At 48.5% G+C, this 15651-nt stretch overlaps 1 protein-coding gene across 4 annotated transcripts in view; it reads right to left on the bottom strand.

Annotated features, from left to right (window-relative positions):
* The window catches only part of POLR2A (RNA polymerase II subunit A), a 33809-nt gene extending 18232 nt beyond the window's left edge, over positions 1-15577 (bottom strand). For all 4 annotated transcript variants that reach the window (XM_050765177.1, XM_050765175.1, XM_050765176.1 and 1 more), the window contains exons 1-7: positions 15082-15577; positions 1887-2019; positions 1619-1755; positions 1358-1531; positions 920-1201; positions 440-601; positions 87-307 (exon numbers count right to left, since the gene is read on the bottom strand). In XM_050765177.1, the coding sequence (XP_050621134.1) occupies positions 87-307; positions 440-601; positions 920-1201; positions 1358-1531; positions 1619-1755; positions 1887-2019; positions 15082-15174 (1202 nt within the window). In that variant the 5' untranslated portion in view covers positions 15175-15577. The remainder of the gene's footprint in view (positions 1-86; positions 308-439; positions 602-919; positions 1202-1357; positions 1532-1618; positions 1756-1886; positions 2020-15081) is intronic.
* Between the last annotated feature and the right edge of the window lie 74 nt (positions 15578-15651).

Genomic DNA, 15651 nt, shown 5'->3' on the forward strand with positions numbered 1-15651 from the left:
GTAGGATGAGCAGACTCTCGAAGCCTTGCCACTGAGGCCATGTCTTCCCTAGCCATTCTGGGAAGGGCTTTCCAACGGAGACACACCTGTCAATGTTGAAAGGGGTGACAATCTCCGCAAAGGTCATATTGGCGGCAATGGAGCGGGGCACGCCGACCTGGTCAATGGAGAGGTTGGGGTCGGGAGTGATGACAGTGCGGGCCGAGAAGTCCACTCGTTTGCCCATCAGGTTCCCTCGCACCCGGCCTTCCTTGCCCTTCAACCGCTGTTTCAAGGACTTGAGGGGACGCCCAGACTTCTGCATGGCCTGTGAGGAAAAAACACAGGGTGGGGGCAACCCAGAAAGTCAGCACTGGGCCCTCTTCCAGAGCTCTGAGGCCTCATGCTAGCCCCCACCCTGGCTCCAATCCACAGAGGGGTGGGGAGCATGCTGACTCACACGGGGCAAGCCAGGCAGCTCATTGTCCACCATGGTGGCCACATGGAACTGGAGGAGCTTCACATCCTCTGCGATGACATGGGCCGCTGCGCCGTTCTGCTCATTGCGCCGCAGCTGATTGTTGATCTTCACAATGTCAGCCAGTTTGTGAGTCAGGTCATCCTGAGGCAGGAAGTCAGAATCATCATGGTCCAGCCACCACTGCCAGTGCTTGGCAGGCACGTGCCAGGCACACAGCACAGCTCTCATCCTCATACGCCCCAGGAGGCAGGACTGCCCACTATCATTTATAGACTCAGAAACACCTTTGTGGCCTTTAAAGAGACTCATTAAAGGCCATACAGCTAGTAAGTGGCAGGGGATTTTCAAACCCAGGTCCATCCATCCATCCCCCAGGCACACCCCAGCCTCACCTACAGCGCTTCCTCCCTTTAGACACCTCACCCTCCAGCTAACAGGCAGAGCCCTGGAGCCACTGACCTGGTTACGAGCAGAGCCCTGCATCACAACAGCAGGCCGCACGGAAAGTGGGGGCACAGGCAGCACTGTGACAATCATCCACTCTGGTCGTGCATAGCGGGGCTCCATGCCCAGCACAAAACACTCCTCATCTGAGATGCGTTTGAAGATCTCATGCACTCGCTCTGGACTCAGCAGGATCTTCTTCTCCTGAGAGTCCTCATTAACATGCTTCCATTCCGCATACAGCTCTAGGCCGGAACGCCGGATCCTGGGCTGGTACCGCCCACAGCCACCATGGCCCTTCCGAGGAAAGACAGGGACCATCAGAGTCCAGAGCTTGGGTCATTTCCCTCCACACCAGGCCAACCCCTCCTGTTCCGCCGCGTCCTTCCCTTCGTTTCCTCCCTCCAGGCCTCTGACCCCTCCTTCCCAAAAGTCTCTGCCAGTCCCAGTCACCTTTTCTTTGGTCAGATCCTCGTCACCCTCAGGTTGTTCCACACCAAACTTGTTATCCATCTCCTCCCCACCCTCGCAGATGTTTTTGCCCTTGCAAAGGTCGTAGACATGTGTGAGCCGCTTCTTGGGCTGTCCCTTGGACTTAGACAGGATGTCCTTGATCTTTGGGTTGTTCTGGGGACAGGGCAGAGCAGGGTCAGTTGAAGCTGTCCCCCTACCAAGCACCCCCCCCACCCAGACCAGAGCCTGTTCCCCACTCACAGAGTCCACAAGCAGTTTGGAGCAGAAGAAGCAGACACAGCGCAAAACCTTCATTGTCTTCACCAGGAAGCCCACGTGAAACACAGGCTTGGCCAGTTCAATGTGGCCAAAGTGGCCAGGACACTCTGTCATGTTTCCTGTGGGACATACACCCAGTGCTTTCCTCCCAGCTCCCACTCATCTCAGAGGCCTCCAGGTGTTGACCCTAGTTTTCTTTGAGGACCCAACCCACCTCCCTTTGGGATCCCACCCAGTCCCCAGCACTGACCTGCGCATGTCTGGCAGCGGCCAGTCCGCTCAATCACCCCCTGCCTCGGGTCCATCAGCCCCCCAAGCTTGGGGCGGCCTCCCTCAGTCGTCTCTGGGTATTTGATGCCACCCTCCGTCACAGACATTCGCTTCTGCAAACAAAGAAAGGCCAACAACTGAAGAGCGTTCCTAGTTTCTAGCCTTTGTGGCTGGGGAGCTCTGGACTAAGGTCTGGGAAAACCCTGAACTACTTACAGAAGAACTAAGTTCAGCCTGGAGTGAGGGGAATGGGGGATTGGTGTGTATACACTTCTGAAAAGGCCAAAGTTGAATATTCCAAGTCAGAGGCTTATTCTAGTCACTGAGGCAGGAAAAGCACTCACACTGGATAATGGTTGACCCAGGGTTCCATACAAATCACCTGCCACTAGGACATGAACCCCAGACTTCAATCTGGGTTGAATTCTAGGTCTCTGACATTCACAGGATTTAGCCACAAAAAGAAATAAAAGTTGTTTCAGGAAAAACAAAAAAACAAAACAATGCTTTATTTGTTCCTCCCAAGCAGAAATCAAGCTCATGAATCTGAGATCCTGGCAGGAGCCTCTCTGTACCTGTATCCTTGCCATGACAGCTCAGGTGTTCTGCACCAACACATGCCCCACCAACTCAAGCCCCTGGTAAGAAATGAGGCACTCAGAGATGCAGTCCTGTCTCTTTACCCTCATCTTCTTCATGCCCTCCTTCTCAAGGCCTGACCTGCTTGAACCTTTTCGTGTCCAGATGGAGATTTTATTTCTTGTTTTGTTTTGTTTTGAGATGCAGTCTCGCTCTGTCGCCAGGCTGGAGTGCAGTGCCTCAATCTCTGCTCACTGCAACCTCCGACTCCGGGGTTCAAGCAACTCTCCTGCCTCAGCCTCCCAAGTAGCTGGGACTACAGGTGAGCGCCACCACATCCAGCCAATTTTTGTATTTTTAGCAGAGATAGGGTTTCACCAGGTTGGCCAGGATGGTCTCTTGACTTTGTGATCCGCCTGCTTCCGCCTCCCAAAGTGCTAGGATTACAGGCGTGAGCCACCATGCCTGGCCGGAGATTTTATTAAAAGACTGCAGAAACAGGTGCTAGGAAGACAGGTTGGTGGAAATGATTTGAAGCAAAAGTGAATAGCTGGAATCCCAAGAAAGGTAGAGCCAGGACTTGATGGGGACATTTCAGTAGAGGAAACAGAACTCAGAAGCAGATACGCTGCGTGTGGCAGCTCACACCCATAATCCCAGCCCTCTGGGAGGCTGAGACGGGTGGATCACCTGAGGTCAGGAGTTCAAGACCAGCCTGGCCAACATGGTGAAACCCCATCTCTACTAAAAATACAAAAAAATTAGCTGGGCGTGGTGGTGGGCACCCGTAATCCCAGCTACTCGGGAGGCTAAGGCAGGAGAATCGCTTGAACCTGGGAGGCGGAGGTTACAGTGAGCCGAGATCATGCCACTGCACTCCAGCCTGGGTGACAGAGCAAAACTCTGTCTCAAACAAACAAACAAAAAACGGTGTAATGCTATCGCACACTTACACTTAGTAAACTACAGCATAGTAGAAACATAACTTATATGCACAGGGCAACCAAAAAACTTCATGTGACTTGCTTCATTGCGGTGGGCTGGAACCAAACTCACAGTATCTCCAACGTATGCTTGGATACTCATTCTCAACTCTCTAACTCCAGCCAGGCCTCACTTTTCTTCTGGACTTTGGGTTCACATATTTAACTACCTACTGAACTCCCTGCAAACATTCCACCAAAAATCAAATTAAACATGTCTAAAAGCAAACTCCCTTTTCCACAAAAGCCTCTCTTTTAGTCTCCACCCCAGATTCAGAAACCTATGCTTACTTTTCCTTACCTTCAAGCATAAAACAGTTCAAAGAACATGGACTTAGCTCTCAGGGACCCTTGATTTGGAATTCTGACTCTACTACTTATTAACTATGTAACCATTAAGGACTTAATTAGCTAGCTTAAGTCCAGGATGTAATTGGTGCTTTTTGAATGGACATTATTATTATTATTTAATCATTCACCAGGTACTGGTCACTTTTACCTCCTTTATTTATTTATTTATTTATTTATTTGAGAAGTCTCGCTCTGTCATCCAGGCTGGAGTACAGTGGCGGGATCTTAGCTGGGATTACACGCATATGCCACCATGCCTGGCCTCCTAAGTGTTTCTTGAATCTTGCCTCTCTTCTCCATCCCCACCACCACTACCCTAGTTCAGGCCCTTCCTTTGTAGTCTACAAAGCGTTCGTATAGGTCACCAGGCCTGTCTCTCTCCAGTCCTTCTAGACGACAACTGGGGTGCTCATTCTAAAATGAAAATGTGTGCCAAAAATAAATAAAATAAAAATAAATAATAAAATAAAATAAAAATGTAATCATGCATACCCTTTTTTCCTCAGACTGACATCCAAACTCAGGAGGACAGCTTACCAAAGGATTTTATGATGTTCTCAACCTTCATTTCCCTGGTGCTCCACACCTTCCTGTTCACTCCTCAGTACCAATCCCTTGGAGTTCCCTATCACCCAGCACAACCTGTGCTGCACTCCTCTAGGTTTTTTTTTTTTTGACAGAGTCTCGCTCTGTCGCCCAGGCTAGAGAGTAGTAGTGCGATCTCGGCTCACTGCAAACTCCGCCTCCTGGGTTCACGCCATTCTCCTGCCTCAGCCTCCTAAGTAACTGGGACTACAGGTGCCCGCCACCATGCCCAGCTAATTTTTTGTATTTTTTAGTAGAGACAGGGTTTCACCGTGTTAGCCAGGATGGTCTTGATCCCCTGACCTCATGATCCGCCCGCCTCGGCCTCCCAAAGTGCTGGGATTACAGGTGTGAGCCACCACGCCTGGCCTCCTCTGGGGTTTTCATATGCTAGCGCCTCTGCTTGGAATGCTTTTCCCACTGCAAAACTCCTATTTCAAGACTTGGCTCAGGCACTGCCTTCCTCCAGGAAGCCTTTTCACAGCCTCCCCAAAATAGACAGGCACCCCTCCTCTGTGCTTCCACAGCCCCTCTGTCACTGCACATACAACAATGCAATAAAATGACCTATAGGTGTCTGTCTTTCCTGTAACTATAAGCACCTCTCCGGCAGGCAGAATCCCTCAACCATCCTGAATCCCATGTGCCTGCCTGAAACGTGGCAGGCTCCTGATAAATGTCTGTTAAATTGACCTGCTGCTTACGACTCTCCACTGCAGGGAGGTACCCTCAAAAAACCTGGAAAAAGAGAGGTTACCTTCTGACAGTCAAACCAGTAATCCCCTCATAATAGATCTGATTGGCCACTGCTGGGTAGAAACCAAAATGCTCTACAGATGCAAAGCTGAAGAAGTTCTGAACACCTCTCAGCCTCAGACAGGTTCAAAACTCTCATCAACATGACCTGACGAAATCTCAGGGAGACAGTCCTCAAGTATGACTACATTTGCAAAGCTGGAACCTCATCAGCTGCTTTGTGTCTGGTGAGAAACATGAAGGGGATTGTTCACCTTGAATGAGAGACCAAAAGAAAAAAAAAAAAAAAAGGCAGTACAAATCTGGCCTCCAGAACAGACACTGCAGAGGGGCCTAGGAGAGATCCCGCTCAACATTTTCAACCTCTGTCTGCTCAAAGTCTAGGCCGACCAAGCCAACCACCCTTCTAATAACTAATTCTGCTTCCAGGCTTTCTGAGACTGGGTCAGAGGGTGACAGCAGACACGCATATCCTGGTTAATGAGAAGAGCTATCCTTCCACCACCAAGTTCATGAACTCTCATTTATTTATTTATTTATTCATTTATTTATTTATTTTTGAGAGAGGGTCTTGCTCTGTCACCCCGGCTGGAGTGCAGTGGCGCAACCTTGGCTCACTGAAACTTCTGACTCTCAGGTTAAGTGATTCTTGTGCCTCAGCCTCCCAAGTAGCTGGGATTACAGGTGCCCACCACCACGCCTGGCTAATTTTTGTATTTTTAGTAGAGATAGGGTTTCACCATGTTGGCCAGGATAGTCTCAAACTCCTGGCCTCAAGTGATCCACTCACCTTAGCCTCCCAAAGTGCTGGGATTACAGGTGTGAGCCACTGCACCTAGTCTCAAACTGTCATTTTAAATTATATATTTATATAATTTAAATTATATTTTAAATTATAACTGCTTTAGCCCCAAACCCTTCAGCCAACACTGGTTCTCACTGCCTACAGGATAAAGGTTAAACACTTGAGGGGGTGGCCAGTCAGGCTGGGTTCTCTTTGGGTTCTGCCCCTGAGGTCACAGAACAAAAGGGCTGTCATTGAATCTCAGTAAATACTCATTCTCTTTCCTCTGCCTTTAGCAAAGCTAACAAGGTCCTTATTATAACTTGGCTTCAAGTCTCTTTTACAGCTTTACTTGGTACCACATTCTCCTACCCACCTCTCACATTTATGTTCTAAATACAATAGATTTCTCAAAATTCCTTTTGCTCCACATGCCCCCTTGGGAGTAAACTTCCATTTATTCTTTAAGACCCAGTTCAGAGGTCACCTCCTTATGAGTCTTCTCTAATTCTTCCTAGCCTTATGCACACCCCAGCAAGGTTCTCAGCCCAATTTTAATTACTTGGTGACACATCTGTCTCTCCCATTGGACTGTAATCCTTGAGGGCAAGGGTCATGTTTTCTTTTCATATCCTCAGCACCTAGCACAGTAACCAACATACGGTGAGGGCTCAGCAACTATTTGCTGCATACATAGGAAATCCCTCACAAGAAATAATTTGAACACAGGGATCATCTTCTGACTCATCAATGTAGCCCACACTCTACCTAAAAGAATACATTACTGGCCAGGCGCAGTGGCTCAAGCCTATAATCCCAGCACTGTGGGAGGCCAACGCAGGCAGATCACCGGAGGTCAGGAGTTTGAGACCAGCCTGGCCAACATGGTAAAACCCTGTCTCTAATAAAAATACAAAAATCAGGCCAGGTCCAGTGGCTTACGCCTGTAATCCCAGCACTTTGGGAGGCCAAGGCAGGTGGATCACGAGGTCAGGAGTTCAAGACCAGTCTGGACAACACGGTAAAATTCCGTTTCTACTAAAAATAAAAAAAAAAAAAAAAAAAAAAAAAAATTAGCTGGGTGTGGTGGCACACTCCTGTAGTCCCTGCTACTCGGGAGGCTGAGGCAGAAGAATCGTTTGAGTCTGAGAGGCAGAGGTTGCAGTGTGCAGAGACGGTGCCACTGTACTCCAGCCTGGGCAATAGAGCTACACTCCATATCAAAAAAAAAAAAAAAAAGGAAAAAGAATACTGCTTTAAATCCTTATTTAAATAAGTCAGAATATAAATAAGTTATGCATTCCATGGTAGACAGCTGTTTTTATTTATTTTATTTATTTATTTTTTTGAGATGGAGTCTGGCTCTGTCACCCAGGCTGGAGTGCAGTGATGCGATCTTGGCTCACTGCAAGCTCTGCCTCCTGGGTTCACGACTTTCTCCTGCATCAGCCTCCTGAGTAGCTGGGGCTACAGGCACTCGCCACAGCACCTGGCTAATTTTTTGTATTTTTTAGTAGAGCCGGGGTTTCACCGTATTAGCCAGAATGGTCTCTATCTCCTGACCTTGTGATCCGCCCGCCTCAGCCTCCCAAAGTGCTGGGATTACAGGCGTGAGCCACCACGCCTGGCCAGACAGTTGTTTTTAATAAATAGGGGTCACTACTGCGAATGAAATCCAGCACCATCTTTTCCCAAAATTTTGTGCACATGCTATACAAAGCTCTAGTACCTCCTTGCAACCTTACCCTCACCTAGCAACATCTAAATCCATCTTCTAATAGCAAGGACAACAGCTCTATCTAGGCCGGGCGCGGTGGCTCAAGCCTGTAATCCCAGCACTTTGGGAGGCCGAGGCGGGCGGATCACAAGGTCAGGAGATCGAGACCAGTGAAACCCCGTCTCTACTAAAAATACAAAAAATTAGCCGGGCGCGGTGGCGGGCACCTGTAGTCCCAGCTACTCAGGAGGCTGAGGTAGGAGAATGGCGGGAACCCGGGAGGCGGAGCTTGCAGTGAGCTGAGATCGCGCCACTGCACTCCAGCCTGGGCAACAGCGTGAGACTCCGTCTCAAAAAAAAAAAAAAAAACAGCTCTATCTCAAAGCCAATTCAAAGAGCCCTCTGTACCTCCACATACTCTGACCCCCAAGACTTCTGTAAAATATTTTAGCCTAAAATACCACCTATTTCACAACAGGAGGCCCCTCACTCACCCTCACCCATCCTTCTACCCAAAACTGAACCATCTGTTGGTCCCTCAAAATACAGACATCGTATGAACCACAGACATACAGAGCACTACCAAAGCCCAACAATCCTACACCCCAGAAATGACTATGGTAGACCTTTGTCAACAGTGTCTCATACTTTTGTTATTATTCAATCTCGGGTCAGTACAACCTCTGCCTACCAGGTTTAAGTGGTTCATATGCCTCAGCCTCCCAAGTAGCTGGGATTACAGGTGCCCGCCACTACACCCAGAGAATTTTTGTTATTTTTAGTAGAGATGGGGTTTCACTATGCTGGACAGGATGGTCTTGAACTCCTGACCCTCAGGGATCTGCCCACCTTGGCCTCCCGAAGATTACAGGTGTGAGCCACTGTGCTCAGTTCATTTGTTATTATTATTTTTTAATTGAGATAGGGTCTTGCTCTGTTGTCCAGGCTGGTCTTGAACTCCAGGCCTCAAGTGATCCTCCTGCCTCAGGCTCCCAAAGTGCTAGGATTACAGGCATGAGTCACAGCACCCATTTTTTTTCCATGCTTTAAAAAAATGTAAATATGTTCCCATTTTAACATAAGGCCTTGACTCTGCACACTCTCGAGTAACTTTTTCATTTATCCACAGATTCCCTAACATTATCAGCCCACAGTGCCCTTCCATTTCAGTAACTCTCACAGCACTCACTAGGTCAAACGAGAGCCACGGCCGAGCGCGCTGGCTCACACCTGTAATCCCAGCACTTTGGGAGGCCAAGATGGGCAGATCACTTGAGGTCAGAAGTTTGAGACTGGTCTGGTCAATGTGGCGAAATCCTATCTCTACCAAAAATACAAAAATTGCCGGGTGTGGTGGCGAGTGCCTGTGATCCCAGCTGCTTGAGAGGCTGAGGCAGGAGAATAGCTTGAACCCAGGAGGCAGAGGTTATAGTGAGCTGAGATCTCACCTCTGCACTCCAGCCTAGGCAACAGAGAAAGACTCCGTCTCAAAGAAAAAACAGTGACTTATTAAGCACCTAGGCGCAAACAACTTAAGCATTTATGTCCTAGAAACTTAATTAGCCACAAAAAATTAGCCAGGCGTGGTGACAGGCGCCTGTAGTCCCAACTACTCAGGAGGCTGAAGCAGGAGAATGGCATGAAAGCAGGAGGCGGAGCTTGCAGTGAGCCGAGATCACGCCACTGCACTCCAGCCTGGGTGACAGAGCCAGACTCCATCTCAAAAACAAACAAACAAACAAAAAAAGAAACTTAACTAGCCATTTGAAAAAATACTGGCCGGGCACGGTGGCTCAAGCCTGTAATCCCAGCACTTTGGGAGGCCGAGATGGGTGGATCACGAGGTCAGGAGATCGAGACCATCCTGGCTAACACGGTGAAACCCCGTCTCTACTAAGAAATACAAAAAGGCCGGACGCGGTGGCTCAAGCCTGTAATCCCAGCACTTTGGGAGGCCGAGACGGGCGGATCACGAGGTCAGGAGATCGAGACCATCCTGGCGAACACGGTGAAACCCCGTCTCTACTAAAAAAATACAAAAAACTAGCCGGGCGAGGTGGCGGGCGCCTGTAGTCCCAGCTACACAGGAGGCTGAGGCAGGAGAATGGCGTAAACCCGGGAGGCGGAGCTTGCAGTGAGCTGAGATCCGGCCACTGCGCTCCAGCCCCGGCGACAGAGCGAGACTCCATCTCAAAAAAAAAATACAAAAAAAAAACTAGCCGGGCGAGGTGGCGGGCGCCTGTAGTCCCAGCTACTTGGGAGGCTGAGGCTGGAGAATGCCGTGAACCCGGGAGGCGGAGCTCGCAGTGAGCTGAGATCCGGCCACTGCACTCCAGCCTGGGCTACAGAGTGAGACTCCGTCTCAAAAAAAAAAAAAAAAAAAAAAAAAGAAAAAATACACATAAGTTGAAAATACTATTTTAATATATTAAAACAAAATAACATTCTTCTTTCTTTCCCAAATAACCATCTCACTCACTTATGGCGACCGTTAGGCAGTGCACCTCTCAAACCTTGGAAATCAGACTAAACAGCACCACCTTTATTTCTTCTACAAACTGATTTTTGCCTGTACTTAGCAACTGCTAAAAACCCAGCTTCACAAAAATATGACATCATAGAAAGGGATTTGGCACCATCTAATGTTGAAATGGAACTACCAGGAACTAGGAGTTCCAGGGTATCTGACAAATGTACCTGTGCTTCTCTTGGAAACTTAAAATACCTCACTGTACCCACTGTGAACGTGTGCCACAGTGTCTCAGGGCAACAGCACCGTGTGGGACCCTATTGGGAAGTTCTTCTCTTACATGGTAATAATACACCCTAAGTTATTCACCAAGATTCCTATTAGTAAATACTGATTTATAATCGTCACTTTCAAACAATGTTGCAATAAAAGTCCTTCTACATTATCTATGCATATTTGTCCCATTATTTCATTCACTTGTTTATTCAACTCATTTTTATTACATGTCTATCATGTGCCAGGCACTACTTGAGATACTGAGGGAACATGAATAACACAGACAAGGTCCCTCATGAAATCCATTCTCTAGCAAGGAAGCAAAAGACAGAAAAACTAATCCTTTCTGGAGTGACAGGCTGTGAAGGAAAATATAGCAGAGAATGATCAGAGAAAGCAAGGGCAGGACAGGGGATGCTATTTAAACAGAGTGGTCAGGGAAGCGCTCCTAAAAATATGACATCAGCCAGGCGCAGTGGCTCATGCTTGGAATCCCAGCACTTTGGGAGGCCAAGCAAGGGGATCGCTTGAGCCCAGTTCACCAGCCTGGGTAACACAGTGAGAACCCATCTCTACAACAAATTTAAAAATTAGACAGGCATGGGGGTACAAGCCTATAGTCCCAGCTACTGAGATGGGGCTTGGGGGTCTGAGGTGGGAGCATCTTTTTTTTTTTTGAGACCAAGTCTCTCTCTGTCGCCCAGGCTGGAGTGCAATGGCACGGCCTCAGCTCACTGCAACCTCCACCTCCCAGGTTAAAGCGATTCTCCTGCCTCAGCCTCCTGAGTAGCTGGGATTACAGGGGTGTGCCAACACACCCAGCTAATTTTTGTATTTTTAGTAAAGACAGAGTTTCACTATTTTGGCCAGGCTGGTCTCAAACTCCTGACCTCGTGATCTGCCCACCTCGGCCTCCCAAAGTGCTGGGATCACAGACGTGAGCCACTGTACCTGGCCTGGGAGCATCTATTGAGCCCAAGAGGCTGCAGTGAGCTGTGATCGAGCCACTGCACTGCAGCCTGGGGGACAGAGGGAGACCCTGTGTCAAAAAAAAAAAAAAAATTCAATTTCAACAGAGAACAGATATAAAGGAACAGGCATGCAGAGAAGCGGTCTGAGCAATGTTGTTCCAAGCAGGAGGAATAGTGAATAATAAAGTCCTTGAGGTGGGAATAAGCTTGCAGTGTTAGAGGAGCAAGCAGTCAGCATGGTTCAAGAAAAGCAAAGAAGAGACTAGTAATGAGATGGAGAGGCAAGCAGGAGCCAGATAAAACAGCACTTTATAGGTCAGAATAAGGAGTCCTGAAACCTCTGGAGAGGATTCCATGCAGGGAAGGGAAGGGATGAAGAGCTCTCTCTAGCCTGCTCTAGCTGTTCTTGGAAACTGTAGGAAGACCAACTAGGGCTACTATAGCACTCCATAGGAAAGATGACAGTAAGGTGGAATATGGTGGGACACGGTGGTGGTGATGGTCATAAATGGCTGGATTCCAGGCATACTTTGAAAAGTAGAACTGACACTCTGGCAGATGGACTAAGTGGAGATTGTGAGAAAGAGAATCAAAGATGGCTTTTAGGTTTTTGGCCTGAGCAAATGGATGGAGAAACATTTACTAAACCATGCAAAACTGGGAAAGGGAGAATTAAACTTTTTTAAACTAAGGATGAATTTTTGTAAGTGGTAATGCTTGATCAAATGATTCACATATTAAAAGTTGATAAAATTGTCAGACCAGAGGCCAGGCATGGCGGCTCATGCCTGTAATCCCAGCACTTTGGGAGGCCAAGGTAGGCGGGTCCCCTGAGGTCAGGAGTTCAAGACCAGCCTGGGTAACATGATTTCCCACTCCAGAGTTACCGATGTTAAAGGCAATCAGACGAATCCTAGGGAGTCTTTACAAGTTTGGTTAAGAAGCCAAACCCCGGATAGCTACTAAATACAAAAATACTAAATACAAAATACAAAATACTAAATACAAAATACAAAAAATAGACAGACGTTGTGGCACACACCTGTAATCCCAGCTAATCGGGAGGCTGAGGCAGGAGGCTCTCTTGAACCCGGGAGGTGGAGGTTGCAGTGAGCCAAGATTGTGCCACCGCACTCCAGCCTGGGTGACAAGAGTGAGATTCCGTCTCAAAAAAAAACAAAAGGCCGGGCGCGGTGGCTCAAGCCTGTAATCCCAGCACTTTGGGAGGCCGAGACGGGCGGATCACGAGGTCAGGAGATCGAGACCATCCTGGCGAACACGGTGAAACCCCGTCTCTACTAAAAAATACAAAAAAAAAAAACTAGCCGGGAGAGGTGGCGGGCGCCTGTAGTCCCAGCTACTCAGGAGGCTGAGGCAGAATGGCGTAAACCCAGGAGGCGGAGCTTGCAGTGAGCTGAGATCTGGCCACTGCACTCCAGCCTGGGCGACAGAGCCAGACTCCATCTCAAAAAAACAAAAAAAAACAAAAAAAACAAAAAAAAAAAAAAAACAAAAAAACAAAAAACTGTCAGACCATCCTCCAAAAAGGTTTTACCAATCTATCTTTCTACCAAAAATGTATAAGCATGTCTATTTCCCAATATTTTTGCAGCAGGGAAAAAAAGTTGGATAAGAGAAATAATTTTATTTTAATCTGGATCTTTTTAATTAGAAAGCCAACTCTTTGTTGGCCATTTGCACTACTTCTGTGAACTGCCTATTCATCTCCTTTACCCATTTTTCTAGTAGATAGGTACTTTACTGATTTGTAAGTGTTCCTTGTACATCGATAAATTTAACCTTGTCTGCATAATTGCAAGTATTGTTTCCTGATCTGTTTTTCAACTTTGCCACAGTGCCTCTGCAAACAGAAGTGGCTCTTATTTTTACGTAGTGAAATCTGCCTTGGTCTTCCTTATATATAACGTTTAGCTCATTTTAGGCATTCCATAAAACTTACCTGTAATTAACTACTATTAAGGACTTCTGTCTCTGGTATGAGCCCTGCAAAAGCCTTCTATTTTTTTCTAGTATTCTATGGGTTTTTTTAGATTTAAGTCTTAACTTCATCTGGAACTGATTCTGTGGTATGGTGTGAGGTCAGGACGTTCTGACTCCTCACATAGCTGAATTTTCTTCCAGCAAAATGGTCTCTATCCACAAACAGCCACTTAACTCCATTCTTTCCAGCCAGTGGGCTCCCTCTACTTAGCTCCACAAGGGAAGAAGTCCAAGTCACCAATAGCTCTCCCCTAGGACTGCCCTCCTCTCTCTGGTCTCTCCTCCTCCCGCATCAGTTCTTCATAGAGCAACTACAGCAGTATTTTTTCCAATGCGAGTTTGCTGTCACTCTCCTGTTTATAACTGTCCAAGGACTACCTACTGAAAATAGAATTAAGTCCTGACTCCTTAACATAATATACAATATCCCATGCTTCTCCAGCCAATTTCTGTAACACTCTTCTTCTCTCATCCACTAAACCTCAGCCACACCGGCCGCCTTTCACCCTCTAGGACAAGCCCAACTTCATTTCTCCCTCAGGCCCTTTGCACTTGCTATTTCCTCTGCCGGAAAAGCTCTCGCCATAGAAACTACGGCTTCGATGACTGGCTGCCTCTCATCATTCGGGTAAAGTCTTCTCAGACAGGCCTTCCCAGACCCTAACACCATCCCATCAAAAGTAGCCCCACCTCGGCTGGGCGCGGTGGCTCACGCCTGTAATCCCAGCACTTTGAGAGGCCGAGGTGGGTGGTTCACCTGAAGTCAGGAGTTCAGCCACTGCACTCCGGCCTGGGAAACAAGAGCGAAACTCCGTCTCAAAAAGACAAAAAAACAAAAACCAAAAAAAAAAAGGGGGGGGGATCACTTGAGGGCAGGCGTTCGAGACCAGCCTGGCCAACATGGCGAAACCCCCCCTCTACTAAAAATACAACAATTAACGGGGCATGGTGGCGCATGCCTGTAATCCCAGCTAGTCAGGAGGCTGAGGCAGGAGAACCGCTTGAACCCGGGAGGCGGAGGTTGCAGTGAGCCGAGATCCTGCCATTGCACTCCAGCCTGGGCGACAGAGCAAGACCCAGTCTCAAAAAAATAAAATAAGATAAAAACAAAAAAATAAAGTAGCCCCAGCTCAGTGACCCTCCGTGGCATTACCCCGTTTCACTCTACTCGAGACAATTGCCATTAACTGAATTATCTTGTTCATTTATTGTATTCGTGTTTACCGCCTGCCCTTTCCCACAGACAGTGCTCTTTAAGGTCCTGGTCTGTCGTGTTCACCTCTGTAACCCCAGAGTCTCTTCTGTCTACAATACAGCAGGCACTCAATTAATATTTGTATTACAGAAGAGGAGGAAGCTACCTGGGGTTTGGCTTCTTAACCAAACTTGTAAACACTCCCTAGGATTCGTCTGATCGCCTTTAACGTCGGTAACTCTGGAGTGGGAAATCAGTCACCCTTCTCTCTCTCCTTCTTACCCTCCAGCCAGCCCCCTGTCTCGGACAAAGCGCTAAGTTTGCTCAACTCTTTGCAAAATACAACTCTGGGAGGCCCGAGACTGGCGCCTGCACAGCCTTGGCGCTGCTGAGCCATGCTCCTGGCCCGTCACCCATAGGCAGCGAGAAAGCGCCAAGTTTCCGCAGCCCCCGTCCGGCCCCGCCCGCCAGGGAAGGAGGGAGGAAGGGGAGGGCAGAGCCTCTTACCAGTTCATCCGGACTCAAGACTCCGAACTGGACTCTCTTGATGGTGCGCAGCGGGCATGCGCTGTCCCCCGAAGGGGGGCCACCCCCGTGCATGGCGGAGGCAGGCGCGTTGCGCAGGCGCAAACCTCACTACAAAAAGCCTGCGCCGCCTCCGCCTAGGTGCTCAGACCTCGTCAGGGCGGCCACCGGGAAGGACCTCCCCGAGTTGGGAGGAAAAAGCCGGAGGAGGGGAAGGTGGGGGAGGGAAAGAGGCGGGGAAATAAGGAGCGAAAGGAGCCCTTCTTTCCCTTACCGGAAATTGTTCAGCTCCCAAAAAGGAAAAAAAAAAGAAGGGGAAAAGGAAAAGGTTTTTGGGGGAGGAAGAAGAAAAAGGGTAACGAATAAATGAGTAACCGGGCTCCTGAACGGCAGAGGTTACGGCAGTTTGTCTCTCCCCCTTCCGGGAGCCGCCTTCTTCTCCAACCGTCCCGGCCGCGCTCTCGGCGCTTCTGAGCAGCGAACTCGCCGAACGACGCCTCTTATAGATTCGCCCTCGCGTCCCCGCCCCTTCCTTTCCCGCCCTCCCTTGCG

This window comes from Macaca thibetana, chromosome 16 (assembly GCF_024542745.1).
Source record: "Macaca thibetana thibetana isolate TM-01 chromosome 16, ASM2454274v1, whole genome shotgun sequence".
In the NCBI taxonomy this organism is placed as follows: domain Eukaryota; kingdom Metazoa; phylum Chordata; class Mammalia; order Primates; family Cercopithecidae; genus Macaca; species Macaca thibetana.